We start from the raw sequence: 16,790 nt of genomic DNA on the forward strand, positions 1-16,790 counted from the left end.
TAAAAATCTTAAAGAATCTGCCTGCGAATGCATGGGACACTTTTGATCTCCGGTCTGGGAAGATTCCACAGGCCAAGGGGCAACTACGCCCCTGTACCACAACTACTGAGCCCAGAGGGTCAGCCCTTGAGAAGCCCCAGAGCCAAACCAGAGAGTAGCCCCCAGCTAGTCTCAACTACAGAAAGCCCATGTACAGCGACAAAAGCCCAGCACAGCCAGAAATAAGTAAGTAAAAATTTTTAAAAAGATCAGGACGAAAGGAATGGAACTTATAATTACTCTCACTTTCCTAGGTGTGTAATGTTTGTTTAGTCCTGAATCTTTATATATTCTAGTAAGAAACTGAATGTAGTAAAAAGTTTTACAAGAAATGACAAACACAGATAAAGTTCACTATAAATTTTAATCCATGATATAAAAGGGAATACCTTGTATTAGAAAATAAAATATAATGATCACATTCAATTTGTAAATACTTCTATGGCACAAAGAGCTTTCCTTCAGATCCAACCTTGTAGTTGCGTTTTGTCTGCTTTTTGAGAATACCACCACAGTGGTAAACCATGAAGAACAAGAGTAAAGCTGGTTAAAGGTGACTGTCACAGAGGTACTGTTTAAACTCAAAAAGCAGAGTTCATTTATTCACTGAATTCATTAATGAATTCCCTTATGTAGAATAAAAGGTGATGCTCCATGCTTATCAGGAAATAGTGGTTTCTCCCAGTATAATCAGGAAGCTAATCACAATACTTAGGACGTGAGAAAACTTCCTTTTTAGTCATATCAACATTGTTACTTCTTAGGTTCTGACATTATCATTACAGAAAAAGTACTTTTTCTTGAGGGAACAGCAACTTAACAGTGCTGATATGAATACAACAAATCCAAAGCAATGCTCAAAACATTGCTGGAGGAATTTTTGAGAAGTTTAGCTTTAACTGTAACAACAAATAAAAGAAAGATGGTTAATTATATCCTCTTTTCAGAGGGTGAAAAGTTCTTAAGGTTTTTGACATTTTGTAGAATGTATAAGCTTCCTTCAAATGTTTTAAGATTGAAATTACAGCTATATTAATAATTTTGGAATTTAGCCTCACTGAATGAAATTTCATAACTATTTAACTGAAAAAACACTGTAAAATTTGAATAGGAATTATAAACTCTTAAAAGATAATTTTCAAGATACATGCCTACAGACAACCTAAGTGTAAAATCACATCTTTTTTGATAATACCTGGCAGTTCACGCCTCACTTCCCAAATACACGAATAATGAAAACAGAGTTCACATATTCAAAGGATGGGGCTTCTTCCCTTTTTAAAATTCATCAGGCTCTCAAGTGCCAAAAGTGCGAAAAACTGCACACATGCAAACAGTCTCAGCCCAAAGGAACACATATTCCTATACTTTCATCCCTTTGAAGACAGAGGAGACAGGGAATATAAATGACCCCTCCTTGCCATGTGACATTACCTATTTCTGTATATATATATTTCCTAAAAGAAATCAGTCCTGAATATTCATTGGAAGGACTAGTGCTGAAGCTGAAGCTCCAATACTTTGGCCACCTGATGCGAACAGCTGACTCATTGGAAAAGACCCTGATGCTGGGAAAGATAGAGGGCTGGAGGAGAAGGGGACAACAGAGGATGAGATGGTTGGATGGCATCACCGACTCAATGGACGTGAGTTTGAGTGAACTCCAGGAGACGGTGAAAGACAGGGAAGCCTGGCGTGCTAAAGTTCATGGGGTTGCAAAGAGTCGGACATGACTGGCAATTGAACAATACAGTTTGCTTTATGAGATTAGCAGGATAAAATAAAGGGTTATATTTTTCACCATCTCTCATGCTACCTGGTAAGATGAAACCCAAAGTAGGTAGAGTACTACCAAGAGATTACACAGTGATTGGTGAACTGGCCTAAAATAATTAGGCTTTTTATTTGTAATTCCCTTTTAAAAGTTGTCATATGACAACAGCTTCAATTTATGACAGCAGATAAAAGAAAATGAAGTGCCATGCTCTATTAATCAAAATATTCTAAGATAAAATACAAAACCTGAAAATAATATCAGTGCTCTAGACCATTTAGAAAGTTATAATTATTAAAATTCTGAATAAAAAGGTCTTCAGAACAGATCCATCTCAAAAGTATTTTACAAACTTTGGAAAAAATAGGCAGATTTCAAATGACTTGAAGTCTGATTTCCAGATTTCATACAGTCTGAGTTTTTATTCCCCTTGTAGCGCAGCTTCGCTTTAAAACCTCATACCAGTAATTGCTTCTTTATGCTGAAATAAAACTCTGTTTGTTCATTAATTTCCTGTACATCCCATCTGGTTTCAAAAGCAGCTCTTCATGTTTCCCACACTCGATGATTCTCCCCTGGTCAAGGACAGCTACCACGTTGGCGTTCTTAATCGTGGACAGACGGTGGGCAATGATGAACACTGTCCTTCCTTCCATCAGTCGGTCTAGAGCTTGCTGTACGAGGTGCTCATTCTCAGCATCCAGTGCACTAAAGAGGAGAGCCCACAGGAAGGCAAAGGTGTCAGGGCCATGCACACTGTTCATGCGTGTGTTTCCCGGTACACATACGTGAGCCCCTCACAAGCAGCTAACCTCTACTGTGATCAAAACTACAACTCCCTGGGTCAACTGTTTCACTTTTATAAAGTTACTATCAAGAAAAGAAGCTCTGAACCCTTGATCTCCAGAGAACTGCCATGTAAGTTAAAAAGGATTTTTCACATCTGCTGATAAGTGATGAAGGATTCATCACAAAGGTCTGAATTGGACCTAGAACCCTCAACTCACAATTCATCCTGTTCCCTGCCTCCCAACTGACATGATTAATTCATATCCCATCCCTTTAAAGTGTAAGGTATTCTCAGCCACGTCACTTGAAATACAGAAGTAAGTTTGTAATAAAGAAAGAATTTGATTTAATATAATTACACATTAAAATATCCTCACCTGGTTGCTTCATCTAGGAGAAGAATTTTGGGATTCTGAAGGAAAAACATTAAAAAGATAAGAAAGATATAATTTTATTAGAAAAAAATAACTCTCAGGAATAAAAAGAAATAAAGTATTGATACATGATACAACATGGATGACCCCTGAAAACACCCTAATGAAAGGAGCTGGACATAAAAGTCCATTTACAGGAGATGTCCAGAACAGGCACATCTGTAGGGGCAGATGTGTGGTCACCTGGGGTTGGGGTAAATGGGGAAATAAGGTGGGTGGGTATGTGCGAATGTTATTTGGGCAATGAAGAAAAGGTTCTGAAACTGATTACAGTGATGGACGCAAAACTCTGAATACACAGACACTGACCTATACGCCGTGCATGAGTGAACTGCACAGCGTGTGAATTCTACCACAATACAGCGTCTACGAAGGATGAAAAATAGTTCGTATGTGCTTGAGATGAGCTCGTAAATGAAGAGTCAGAGATTACTTTAAACCATTATCACAGTGATCAATGAACCGTGCAGCTTTATTCTGCAGGTGAAACAACTAAAAGTATTAGATGAGGCTCTAAAGTGAGTCAGATAGTCTAACTCTCAGGGTCCTCTTGGAGTTTAGTTGGGAGCAGTACACACAAAACTGAAAAGAAAGAAGAGTCAGCCAATGTATATAACAGATAAATTCTAGCCTTGCCTAGGAATCTGTCTACAAGAAATGAAAACATAACCACATAAAAACTTGTACACCATTCAGAGCAGTGCTATTTCTAACAGCCCTAAACCAGAAATAACTCGTGTTCATTAACCTATGAGTGATAGACAAATTGTGGTCTGTCCATACGAAGGGCTGGAAAGGAGTAAAGCACTGATACGGCTGCAACATGGAGGACTCTCAGAAGCTATACTAGGAAAGGAGGCTAGAAGCAGAAGACCACTGTCTGATTTCATTTACCCGAAACGTCCAGAAAGGCAAATCGAGACAAAGTGAAAGCAGATTTTTGGCAGGTGGGGCTGGGAATGCAGGAAGGTTGCTCAGGCGCATAAAGGTGATAGAAATGTTCTAAAACTGGATTATGATGGTTGCACAACTCTGTAAATTTACTAAAAGTCACTGAAAAGTACATTTAAAACTACTCAGTTTTATGATATGCGAATCATGCTTCAGTAAAGCTGTTTTTTTTAATCACTTTTAAATCTGAGGAGAGTACTTATCTAACAAAGGAGAAGGCCATCATTTCCTAAAGTATGCCAATGCCTATGAATTTCAGCTTTTCCGGTTCCTCTCAGGAGTCTTGTGTAAGCATCTCAAGTCAGTACCACTCAGTTTGTTGTGCTCAGTCTCAGTCGTGTCCTTTGTGATCCCACGGACTGCAGCCCGCCAGGCTCCTCTGTCCCTGCGATTCTCCAGGCAAGAATGCTGGAGTGGTTTAGCACGTCCTCCTCCAGGGCATCTTTCCAAACCAGGGACTGAACCTGGGCCTCTTGCATCTTCTGCACTGGCAGGCAGATTCTTTACCACTGAGCCACCAGGGAAGCCCAAGACTCAGTGGAGCAGGTTATTAAACACAATAAAAGTAAGTATACTTGTACTGTTTTGGTATTTTGATATAATTACTGTTTCTCCAGTTAGAGACTGTATGCGTCTTTAATTTTAGTATTTTTTTAATTGAAGTACAGTTGATTCACAATGTGGTACAAATCTCTGCTGTACAGCAAAGTGGCTCAGTTACACACATATAGGCATTCTGTTTTAATACTCAGTATGCTACTTGATGGAAGATCTATGTGATAAACTTTTCTCCCTCTGATAATTCCAGCACTGTACTGAGCTCCTAATACCCAAGAAATACTTGTTAAATCTGAACACAGTCACTGGAATTCCCAACTCATCTTTCACCAGAGCTGTCAGCAATATACCTACCCACCTCCTCCAAAAAGAAAGAATGAGAAAAATTGTGCATTACTAATTACAAGGTCCCTAGTTAAGAACAATGCCCCAAACCCCCAACCAAGTGGCTTCAGGCTTACCTTAAGCAGAGCACGGGCAATTGCAATTCGCTGCTTCTGCCCACCTGACAATGACAACATACATAGACTTTAAACTGATGGTCTTAACAAAAATTCTTGGTAACAGGCTTTACTGATATACCACGTGGCAATTTGAAGGTATCAAGTTGAGATAGATGAGAGAACAGAAACCTATGTTTGAAATATATTATTTCCTCATCACTCTAAAGATTAATAATAAGAATTATTATCATGGCTAACACTGAGGGATTCCTATGTGCCAGGCATTTCCTAAATGCATTACACATATTATTTCATTTCATCTCAAAAACAAGCCTGTGAGGTAGATTCTATAATGATTCCCTTTTCACAGATGAAAGATTGTGCCATGAACACCCTGTAGGAGGCCCCACAGCTGGTCACTGCACTGCCGAGGTCTGCACTGGGCATTCAGTTCAGTTCAGTCGCTCAGTCGTGTCTCACTCTTTGCAACCCCATGAACCACAGCACGCCAGGCCTCCCTGTCCATCACCAACTCCCGGAATTTACCCAAACTCATGTCCATTGAGTCGGTGATGCCATCCAACCATCTCATCCTCTGTCGTCCCCTTCTCCTCCTGCCCTCAATCTTTCCCAGAATCAGGGTCTTTTCAACTGAGTCAGCTCTTCGCATCAGGTGGCCAAAGTATTGGAGTTTCAGCTGCTTAAACATCAGTCCTTCCAATGAACACCCAGGACTGATCTCCTTTAGGATGGACTGGTTGGATCTCCTTGCAGTCCAAGGGACCCTCAAGAGCCTTCTAAACACCATAGTTCAAAAGCATCAATTCTTTGGTGCTCAGCTTTCTTTATAGTCTAACTCTCACATCCATACATGACTATTGGAAAATGAACAGCCTTGACTAGGTGGACCTTTGTTGGCCAAGTAATGTCTCTGCTTTTCAATATTCTGTCTAGGTTGGTCATAACTTTCCTTCCAAGGAGTAAGTGTCTTTTAATTTCATGGCTGCAATCACCATCTGCAGTGATTTTGGAGCCCCAAAAAGAAAGTCAGCCACTGTCTCCCCATCTATTTCCCATGAAGTGATGGGACCGGATGCCATGATCTTCGTTTTCTAAATGTTGAGCTTTAAGCCAACTTTCTCACTCTCCTCTTTCACTTTCATCAAGAGGCTTTTTAGTTCCTCTTCACTTTCTGCCATAAGGGCGGTGTCATCTGCATATCTGAGGTTATTGATTTCTCTCCTGACAGTCTTGATTCCAGCTTGTGCTTCTTCCAGCCCAGCCTTTCTCATGATGTACTCTGCATATAAGTTAAATAAGCAGGGTGACAATATACAGCCTTGACGTACTCCTTTTCCTATTTGGAACCAGTCTGTTATTCCATGTCCAGTTCTAACTGTTGCTTCCTGACCTGCATACAGGTTTCTTAAGAGGCAGGTCAGGTGGTCTGTTATTCCCATCTCTTTCAGAATTTTCCACAGTTTATTGTGATCCATACAGTCAAAGGCTTTGACATAGTCATTAAAGCAGAAACAGATATTTTTCTGGAACTCTCTTGCCTTTTTGATGATCCAGAGGATGCTGGCAATTTGATCTCTGGTTCCTCTGCCTTTTGCAAAATCAGCTGGAATATCTGGAAGTTCCTGGTTCACGTATTGCTGGACTGTGCATGGGCTGTGCTTATCACCACACACGTTTGCTCTCCCCTCCCCCCAGTAGAGTGTCTCTTGCAGTAGGAAAGGAAGAGGAAACTCAGGAGAGCTGGGGTTCAGAGCAGTGCGTGAACTGGATGAGAGCTGAGGCAGCTGGAATGGTAACACTCCTGCTTGCCCGGAGCCTGGCCCTGTGCTCCCACTCTCGCCGGCTCTCTCTCCCAGCCCAGGGAGCAGCTCGCCCGTGCGGCAGCCTGTGCACGCGTGAGAAGGCGGGCGTGAGAGAGCAGCCACTCCAGCACCCCCTGCTCTGCCTGTCAGCTCTAAGTCTGCCAGACAAAGCGGGCGGGGTGAGCCGGGGAGATGCGGAAGGACAGGAAGCGGTGGCTCCGCCCCTCACTGCTGTCCCACTGGCCCTCGCCTCTCCCCCAGGGCCACTGGCTTAAGGCTGACAGAGTCTCACAGCAGGACACAACTCACTCCTAACTGAGTTCATCATGTGAGAAGACTCAGTTCCTCAACCAGGCAATCCCATCCTCACAATGAGGGAGGGAGGAAAAACCCTTTCTATCTGAACCTCTCTGGTTGGTGGGGATCCGAATGCTCAGTGTGGGTGGGCAGAGTGGCCACTGAGGGCTTTAGTCAGCTCTGAAAATCCCAGGTGCCAATGAGCACACAGGGCGTCTGTTGCTAGAAGCCCACCCCTTCCTCCACAGTGGACTGAAACCTTCGGTTACTTCCCTGGGAGACAGAGCCTGGGAACCCTGGTGAAGGGAAGGACACACAGACTCTGCCCCCAGGGAGCAGGCACCAGTAGGCACAGCACAGGCCCTCCCAGTTCTGCGCCTCCGTCTCTGTCAGTTCCCAGCATCCTGCCCGAGCACACGGTGTCCCAGAGGCTCAGAAACAGCTCTATGGCCATGACTCACCCCATCCGTCAAAAGCAGGCTTTCATCTACTGCCTATAGCTTTAACAAATCGTACACAACGATCTTAGAACATTTTTGTGTTAAACTATCCATAGCCTAAGTTCAAGCAAAAAGTTTACTGTTGGAAAGGATTCCTGCTCCAGCCTTCACTCTGACTTGGAGGCCTCCTGCCCCTGCTCGTGCAGATCCAGTGACAAAGATCATCATGAAAGGAAGCGCTTCTCAATATTTGTATTTTTTTTTTCAATATTTGTAATAAAAATAAAACAGAACTGTGTTTAACCAAAATCTTACTTCTCTATTTTTTGAGGGGGGCTCCAAAATCACTGCAGATGGTGATTGCAGCCATGAAATTAAAAGAAGCTTGCTCCTTGGAAGAAAAGCTATGACCAACCCAGACAGCATATTAAAAAGCAGAGACATTACTTTATCAATAAAGGTCCATCTAGTCAAGACTATGGTTTTTCCAGTAGTCATGTATGGATGTGAGAGTTGGACTATAAAGAAAGCTGAGTGCTGGAGAATTGATGCTTTTGAACTGTGGTGTTTGGAAGACTCTTGAGAGTCCCATGGACTGCAAGGAGATCCAACCAGTCCATTCTGAAAGAGATCAGTCCTGGTTGTTCACTGGAAGGACTGATGCTGAAGCTGAAACTCCAACACTTTGGCCACCTGATGCGAAGAGCTGACTCATTGGAAAAGACCCTGATGCTGGGAAAGATTGAGGGCAGGAGAAGGGGACGACAGAGGATGAAAGGGTTGGATGGCATCACTGACTCTATGGACATGAGTTTGGGCAAGCTCTGGGAGTCAGTGATGGACAGGGAGGCCTGGCGGGCTGCAGTCCATGGGGCTGCAAAGAGTAGGGCATGACTGAGTGACTGAACTGAACTGAACTTACTTCTCTCTTCATTGGTCCCACTTCTGCACTTGAAAGCAACAGAACTGTTTCTGTTTCCCTGCCTTAACTCGGCCTCCATAATGCGATCTGACTCGCTGCCTGAGCTGACATCGCAGGGAGTCCCACCACTGGAGTCCCATGGTGCCACAGGCCTGCAAGCTCCCACCATCCAGAGCTCCCACTGTCCAGAGCTCCCACCGTCCAGAACTCCCACCATCCAGAGCTCCCACTGTCCAGACCTCCACTGTCCAGAGCTCCCACCGTCCAGAACAGGACATGATGGACTCTGCCTGGGTCAGGTCTGGACCAGGGCCTCGCTGTGGTTATTACATTTTAAAAGAGTTGTTTTAAAAAAAAAAGATGACTATGTGACAGAGACCACATGTAGCCTGCAAACCTAAATCATCTACTCTCTGGCCTTTTATAGAAAAGCCTGTGAGCCTGAGGTCTACACACAATCTCCTCCAGCTGCACGCCTGCTCTGACTCAGTCTCTGCCTCCCAGGACAGGTCATCCTGCCATCCAGTATCCGTCTCACTTGCAAGGATCTTGAATTGTAAAACATCTATTCTCAGAAGAGAAAAAGCATGTGGCTGAATACTGCCCAGTGGGACATCCAGTGGGAGCCTGGAAACACCTCTGGGGTGGAAAGTGAAGGGAATTGGGGAATTGTCACGTACAAAAGAGATCTGAGAAAACAAAAATGTTAATTTCATAAACTCTAAGGACAAAAGCCTAATTAAAAAATAACACTGCGATAGGAAATGTTTGGAGAGTTTTTTGGAGCAGAGACATTTTGCGACGAAGAGTAACAAAACGCACCTGAGAGGAGAACGCCCTTTTCTCCGACCACAGTGCTGAATCCTTGAGGGAAGTTTCGGATGAAAGCAGCTGCGTTGGCTACAGCGGCTGCCTGCTCTATCTGCTCAGCGGTCACTGAGGCGGGGTCGTCTGCACCATATGCGATGTTCTCCGCGATTGAGCAAGAAAACAAAATTGGCTCCTACACATTGGAAACAAAACATACTTACTGAATATTTCAAAAGGCCAGTAACACAGTGGAGCTTAGTACAATATTTACATCTAAGAACTTTTCCCAGACAATATATACTGGGTTTTTTGGGGAGGTTCTATTTTCTCATTCTCCATCCATTTACCCCACGGTGTCTAACAAGTTCGCATGTTGGCAGGAGTAGGATGACTTCACCATCTGAAGATCACCACTGCAGGATCCTGCCCTCACCCTGCACGCAGCAGATGCTCTGTAAATGCAAGTCCCCTTTCCCGAGGAAGACCTCAACCCCGTCTGCGTTCTCCAGCTGCCTGCCTTCCAAGGACGAAGGGAGAATCCATCTCTTTCTGTCACTTCTTGAAACACAAAGCAGATGGGAAAGTGGCATTTGCAGAGAACTAGTCTGTGGAATTGTCCTAAAAAGCTAATAAACTCCCAGCTTCTTCCTCTCTCTTTACTGAGGATGGCACTGCTGTGAGCCTTGCCCTCCCGAGCCAAGCCCATCACTGTCCCCCAGCTGTCCCCAGAGGAGTGGGGCTGAGGGGAGGTTCACTGGAGAGAGAGGCCCAGGAGTGGGGGAAGGCTTGGGTTTGTCTGTTGTGCACAAAAGTTCGTAATAGAAATATAAATAGCTTGTCAAAATTCCCCTGCACTAAGTGGTCTTGTGAAAACAGCTTCATCAAAGAGACCATATTAATGTTCTTGAAATCCTCTACCTCTTTGCAAGGGCACCTGGCTCTTGGCATAGTTTTTGCTTGCTTATCTCTGAAACCCTTCAGGCAAAACAGTAGACTGGCTACTAATGAAAATGAGAACTGAGAAAGAGTCAAAAGAAGCTAAAAAGCTGTATCTTTTTCTCCCCAATCTTCTAGACTACCTGCATTACAAGTAATGACAGTCTCTGCCTTTGGAAAAAGATAATGCTTCAAGTGGTTAAAATGTTTACGGTCTTCAGGAAACAGCACTACAAACATAAACAACCTGCCCAAAGAGGTTAGTTTACTACTTCTGAAAAACATCCATTCCTTTTCTTTTGAAAGGTTCAAGACCAAGAGAAAAGCAAATGACAAAAGCAAGTTTAAAAGAAAGACTAATAAAAACGGACCCTTCTCCTCTTACCTGACTCACTGTCCCAATCTTGGATCTCAGCCAGACTGGGTTTAGCTCTCGGATGTCATGGCCATCAAGGCTGATTGTTCCTTGCAGGGAAGAAGGGAAAGAGGTCAGTGGGCGCCATGGGGCCAGTGACTGATACAAACACAGACAGGATCTGGCGGCAAAACTCCAGACTCAGTTTTTTCAAGATTAGATACTCAAAATCTCCAAACAGAACCTAAAACCAGCGGGTTTCAGTGACTTTCAGAGCTGGAAGGGACTCTTCGGATCATCCGCACCTACTCTCTCCCTGCGATGGGGGGATGACCAGCCCACCTCGCTCGTCCCGCCAGCTTGCCTTCCCTCCGGTGTTAGTGCAGAGGCAGAAGCGTCTGCTGTCTGACTGCCACGAGGGCAGAGTCTTTCACCATCAGATGTAACTCTTTGACCTCAGCTGACAGAATTTCCTTTACACCCTGAGGGAACGAAATCATGCCTCCTGATTACGATGACAGTAAACACAAGAAATCCGATTCTCTCTCAGTTAGGCATATGGAATTACACAAGCCCAAAATAACTTTTCAGACACCTACAAAAAACCCGAGGTATTGACTTAGAAAGCCTAAGCGCTCGGTACAGGCTCCACAAGGCAGGAATAGAAGTACAGTTCTTTTCTCCCTGATCTGTTCACTGTGATGAAGAAACCCACTCAATGTTTTGCATCCCTCTCGCTAGGATTTCCTAAGCTCAGAATTTTATAGCAAGTAGAAGGTAAGTCCAGGCAGTGATTCCAGAGGCAGACAGTGTAATGACGTCCACTAACACACTTGGTGGTTTTGCACATCAGATCAATACCTGGCATACAACCAGCTCTCACGGTGTTCTAACCAAAAAGACTATGACCTACTCTTTAAATTCATGATTTTAGGGAATTCCCTGGTGGTCCAGCAATTAGGACTGCAATCTCTCACTGCTGAGGGCCCAGGTTCAGTCCCTTGTCGGGGAACTAAAATCCCACAAATCACATGACCAAAAATAAATAAACTCATTTTTTATTTTACCAATGGTTTTTTTCTTGTGGAGAAACAATGTTTCCTTAATCCAAAAATAAACCAACACATACAGAATATCTTCTCTAAACTCTGATGTAAAACAGGATATCAACTACGTGTGGTGAGGGACGTTAACTCGACACAGTAACATCACACTAATGAGCGTGTGATCGTTTCACAGTATATACACATAGTGAATCATTGTGGTGTGCACCTGAAACTGTTAAATATCGATTAGCAGAATGTGTTCTTTGCTCTAAAAGATGCTATAATGCAGTTAAAAATAAACTCCAAAATGAGAAAATACCTACTGCTTCAAGAGAGCGTCAGTGGAGCCGCACAGCAGTGGCTCACTGACAGCCACGTGCCCTGTCTGCAGGCCGGCCCCGTGTGGGAGGGATGGTGGGCTGCAAGGAGCCCCGGGCGCCTGCACAAGCTCAGACGGTGCAGGCAGCGTGTTCTCCACGTGCTGCCATCCTCGCCCCACGGAGGCACCTTTCTGATCCCCGCTCCAGGTGCAGAAGACAGTGCACAGGAGATGAGGAGATGGACGCAAAGGATACGACATGCCCGACAGGTCTCCTGGGTGAGCTCACAGCCAGAAAAGTAACACCGCTGTCGAAGGGACTTCCTCCCTGGGAACAGGCCCTCTGGCACTCAGAACTCATACAATGCATAGCCTCTGCACACTCAGACCCTCTCCCAAGGCTCAGGAGTAGAAGGGCTCAAGAGAGGCCCCTGTCCCACAACACGCTGAACCACTCACCAGAAGCAGGGTCGTACAATCTCAGCAGGAGGGAAATCACTGTGGATTTGCCAGCACCACTTGGGCCAACCAGAGCTGTGACAGATCCTGATGGGATAGAAAGGCTGAAATCCTGGAATATGGGCACCTCTGGGCGAGCTGGATAGGCGAAATGCACGTTCTTGAACTCCAAAGCACCCTGGAAGCTTTTCTCATTCAAAACAGTCCCCTCTGAAAGGTAAGACGGGACACGAATCACTCAGCGCCAAGCACATGTGCACAGCTGAGCCCAGGACCCCACCAGCCTGACCACAGCCTCGGCCCAGCGCAGTGAGCTCTGGAGTCTAGGCGCTTCTCAGGCAGTCGGGAGGAAGCCGAGTCCCCACTCCAGAGCCTGCTCTGCACCAGCAGCACAGCACACGGGCCACTGTGCTGGAGCCTCGCAGCCCTCAGAGGCCCAAGTCCACATCCCAGTCCCACTGATACGAGCAGCAGCTGATGGAGCTTCCGACCCAAGAGCTGCCGGCTGAGTCCAGTGGCCTGCTCCCTGTGGGCTGCCTCTGCAGGCCCCCATCCAGGGTTCATCTCACCTTCTCCAACGAGTTGTTTAAGAGGATGATGAACAGGCAGGCGCTGCACAACAGCCTCAGAGCTCGAGGGGCTCAGAGGTCGGCTCTATCCGGGGGTGACCCTGCTCTTGACTGGGAGAAGTGGCTCCATCTCTCCCAGTTGGGCTCATTCCTGCCACTCTATCACAGTGGAGAACGCTGGCATTCACTATTGCCCTGGGGCCAGGGAGTGGCTGACAATGATCGCTGCTTCTTCCACTGAGCCTGACTGCTTGGCCCAGGCCACAGCTGCCCCAAGCACGGGCTTCCAGTGAAGCAGCTCACGAAGGAGATGGTTCAAAGCCAATTAGCATCAGCACCCTCCACCCAATCCCCAAAGCCAAGCAACTCAGAGGCTTTTCTATGCATGAACCCTCTTCCTTTCCTCCCTGCCCCCAAATGTCAAAATCATTGAGGAAGACAATTCTGGTGGCCTGGCCAGGCCCTTCCTGTCTGCACTCCTGAGCGGCACGCACTTCCTCCTGCCGTGTGTGGTAACACATCACCTGCAGGGAGGGAAACGGTGGGGGCACATTGTGTGGTCAGGCCCCCACCTCCAGGGACGCCCTGGGGCCCCTAGCACCACCCAACAGCAATCTGTCCTCACTGCCCACCCTCTGATGGCCCCGTCCATCCCTGTTGTGGTAAAGACAGTGTCTAGTTCATGCTCATCCTTCCCAGGTAGGGCAGGAAGCTGGTCTCACTGTCCTAAACCACACATGTTTAATCTCAGCAAAGAAAAGCAAACCCAGTTCAGACCCACCATTGAAAGGAAGCTCAGGTTCTCTCTCGAGGAGCTCCCAGAGGCGGCTTCCGGCACCCAGTCCCTTCATTAGCTCTGAGTAGAAGGAGCTGAGACCTGAGGATGAGAAGCAAAGGCACACATCTGTCATTGGCCAATAAATGGCCCTCTGCTACCCCGAGCCCTCTGGGTACAGTGGCAACAGCCTGCTTTTAACATAAAATCTGTTACTTTCAGGAGAAGGCAATGGCGACCCCTCCAGTACTATTCCCTGGAAAATCCCATGGACGGAGGAGCCTGGTAGGCTGCAGTCCATGGGGTCGTGAAGAGTCAGACACGACTGAGCGACTTCACTTTCACTTTTCACTTTCATGCACTGGAGAAGGCAATGGCCACCCACTCCAGTGTTCTTGCCTGGAGAATCCCAGGGATGGGGGAGCCTGGTGGGCTGCCGTCTATGGGGTCGCACAGAGTCGGACATGGCTGAAGTGACTTAGCAGCAGCAGCTGTTACTTTCAAACAAGGGTTTGAAGAAGCTTCCTGGGAATCCGTCAGAATTCCCTCTGTCTCATACCCTTGTTTTCCTTTAGCTTCTCCTCCTGCAATGTCATTATCTCTCATAAGGCTTCGGTCTGATCAGGGGATTTACAAATATATATAGTCATACTAGTCAACCACTGAATTAAAATCACAGTGTTACAGAAAAGTCTGCTTAGTCAAAAGCATAGCAATAAAAATAAAATATAATGCTTATCTCATATTAAAAAGGAGTACAAGGTACCCCAACATTCACTTAAAAGACACATCCACAAAATCAACCCATCTTTCAGACTCAACACATACAACATTTACTAAGCTAAAAACTGAAAAGAAACTTGGCAATTTTAGATACACTAACAACCTCGGCTTAAAAGTCACCTTTGAACTATGATTTAAAATCCCAAGTCCACTGGTCCATGCCAACTGCCAGAACACATACTTTGTAACACTTTCCCTCAGTAAGGGTGCTGAAAAAATGCAATTCAAACATCCTGGGGACACTGATATTTGCGGAAGATAGAGTAGACTAAAGCCTTCAGGTTAAATCAAGGGTGCATCGGGCAGAGACAGAGCCGCAGAGCTACAGTCACTCAACCTTCAACAGTTGAGCAAACGCAATTCAGTGGAGAAAGAGTAGACTTTTCAACAAGCGTTGCTGCAACAGCCAGACTCCATGCGCAAAAAACAAATCAGGACACAGGCCTCACTTCTTTCACAAATTAACTCAAAATGGTCTAAACATAAAATGCAAAACTATAAAGCTCCTAGAGGACAACATAGGAGAAAACCTTACATGGCTGCGGGTTCAGAGATGACTTTGTAAGTCTATTGAAAGCACACTCCATGAAAGAATATGTTGTTAAGTTAAAGTTCATTAAAATGGAAAACTTCTAAGAAAGATCAAGTCAAATGTGGCAGAAAGCACAAGATGGGGGCCAGGAGGAAAGCTGACGATGGCTAACTGTGAAAGGTGCACAGAAAGGTCACAGAGAGGGCAGGTGGTGGCCAGCAGATCTGTTCGGAGCGGGGAACATGACCACACGGTTTGCGACCCTACAGCCCGTCAGACCCAACCCCAGGGATGGAAAGAAAGAAACAATACCATCATCGCTCCAGCATCTTGAACTGGTCTTGTCTCGCAAGTCACTCAGCACCCAGAAACATCTTGGATCAGATTTTTCTTTAAGACCAGCCAGCAGAACTAAAATGTTATTTTAAATGGATCTCTGGAACTCTCAGTCCAGAAAATATCCTTACTTGCCTGCGGATGTCTAAGGAAAAGCCTCTCTTTTAACCAGGAGAAAACTCTGGAACCCTGAAAACAAAAAGTTGAGATGACCCTGTGGGATACCTGAGCTCCTTTAACCAGACTGAGGCTGTTGATCTAACCTCTCCATCTTGGTTTTCAAAGAAAGGAAGGAAAACAAAAAGCAGGAAATCATTTGCTCCAGGTTGGCTGAGGCTTTGCAGACTCCACACAGTTCTGCCTCCAAAGAGCTTGCTTCCCTTCACTCAGGGGCGGACAAGGAAAGCTGGGCTCTGAGAGACTCTTTACAAAAGCAAGCAACTGTGTCTCATGTACTTTATCACTTCTATTTTGGACTGTTCACTAGTTTTGAACATGGTCGGCTTCTCCCCGCCAGCAACCTGCCTGTCATGAAAGCATCCCCATCAGAGGATGAGGTTCCTGCACATGCCTGTTCATACCATCCTTCCTCCCCAACATCCATGTTACAGTGAAAGGGAACAGGTTGCCCTGTGTGCTGGCTGGGAACAGATCCAGTGAGACCCTGTGCTCTGTGAGCTATGGGGGGCAGGGGGCCTGCAAAAATCTAACACTTCTCAACCCAGGGAGGATCACACTCGTCTTTATTCCGTCCTTCAAAGTCAGGTTGGAGTAACATTCTAGGAAATGTTTTTGCAGTTAGTTAATTGATGAGTAGTGGAGTAATGGGAAAGTTAAGTTTTCATTTCAGAAACTATCACCTGATTTTTCATTAATTCCCCAAGCCTATTTAAATTATATACCTCCGACGCTTACTCCAACCCAGAAAGCATACATTAGGAAGGAGGAGAGTTCGCCCACTGTCATGTGGGCACTGCCCATCAGCAGCCCTCCTTTGTACAGGACGGAAAGCACGATCAGGTTCCCAGAGAGCCCAGTCTGTTAAGGGAAGAAAACACAGAAGTCAGTGAGAACAAAAGACCCCAAATGCAAAAAGCATTCACACTGTGCAGAATTTCCTTTATGCATTTAACCATCAAGCAAGATTTTCCCAAAATACATTTTAATCTGAACTTTAAAATTCTTTCTTTTTTTTTCGGCTATACTGCACAGCATATGGGATTTTAGTTCTCTGACCAGGGATCAAATCTCTGCCTCCTGTGATGGAAGCATGAAATCTTAACTGCTGGAAAGTCAGGTTAAGTCCCTCAAAAATATTTCTGAAATATCATAATATTGAAGGAAATAATCTCATCAACATAGAAACCTAGATACTAAGCTACCTATCAGATTCCTATTTT

At 45.3% G+C, this 16,790-nt stretch overlaps 1 protein-coding gene across 2 annotated transcripts in view; it reads right to left on the reverse strand.

The window, feature by feature from the left end:
* Positions 1-384: 384 nt before the first annotated feature.
* ABCB10 (ATP binding cassette subfamily B member 10) overlaps positions 385-16,790 on the reverse strand; it is a 34,055-nt gene continuing 17,649 nt past the window's right edge. For both annotated transcript variants that reach the window (XM_012104929.5, XM_060406813.1), the window contains exons 6-13: positions 16,293-16,428; positions 13,746-13,841; positions 12,396-12,605; positions 10,602-10,681; positions 9,293-9,473; positions 5,007-5,050; positions 2,980-3,014; positions 385-2,521 (exon numbers count right to left, since the gene is read on the reverse strand). In XM_012104929.5, the coding sequence (XP_011960319.3) occupies positions 2,290-2,521; positions 2,980-3,014; positions 5,007-5,050; positions 9,293-9,473; positions 10,602-10,681; positions 12,396-12,605; positions 13,746-13,841; positions 16,293-16,428 (1,014 nt within the window). In that variant the 3' untranslated portion in view covers positions 385-2,289. The remainder of the gene's footprint in view (positions 2,522-2,979; positions 3,015-5,006; positions 5,051-9,292; positions 9,474-10,601; positions 10,682-12,395; positions 12,606-13,745; positions 13,842-16,292; positions 16,429-16,790) is intronic.

This window comes from Ovis aries, chromosome 25 (genome assembly GCF_016772045.2).
Source record: "Ovis aries strain OAR_USU_Benz2616 breed Rambouillet chromosome 25, ARS-UI_Ramb_v3.0, whole genome shotgun sequence".
Lineage (NCBI taxonomy): Eukaryota > Metazoa > Chordata > Mammalia > Artiodactyla > Bovidae > Ovis > Ovis aries.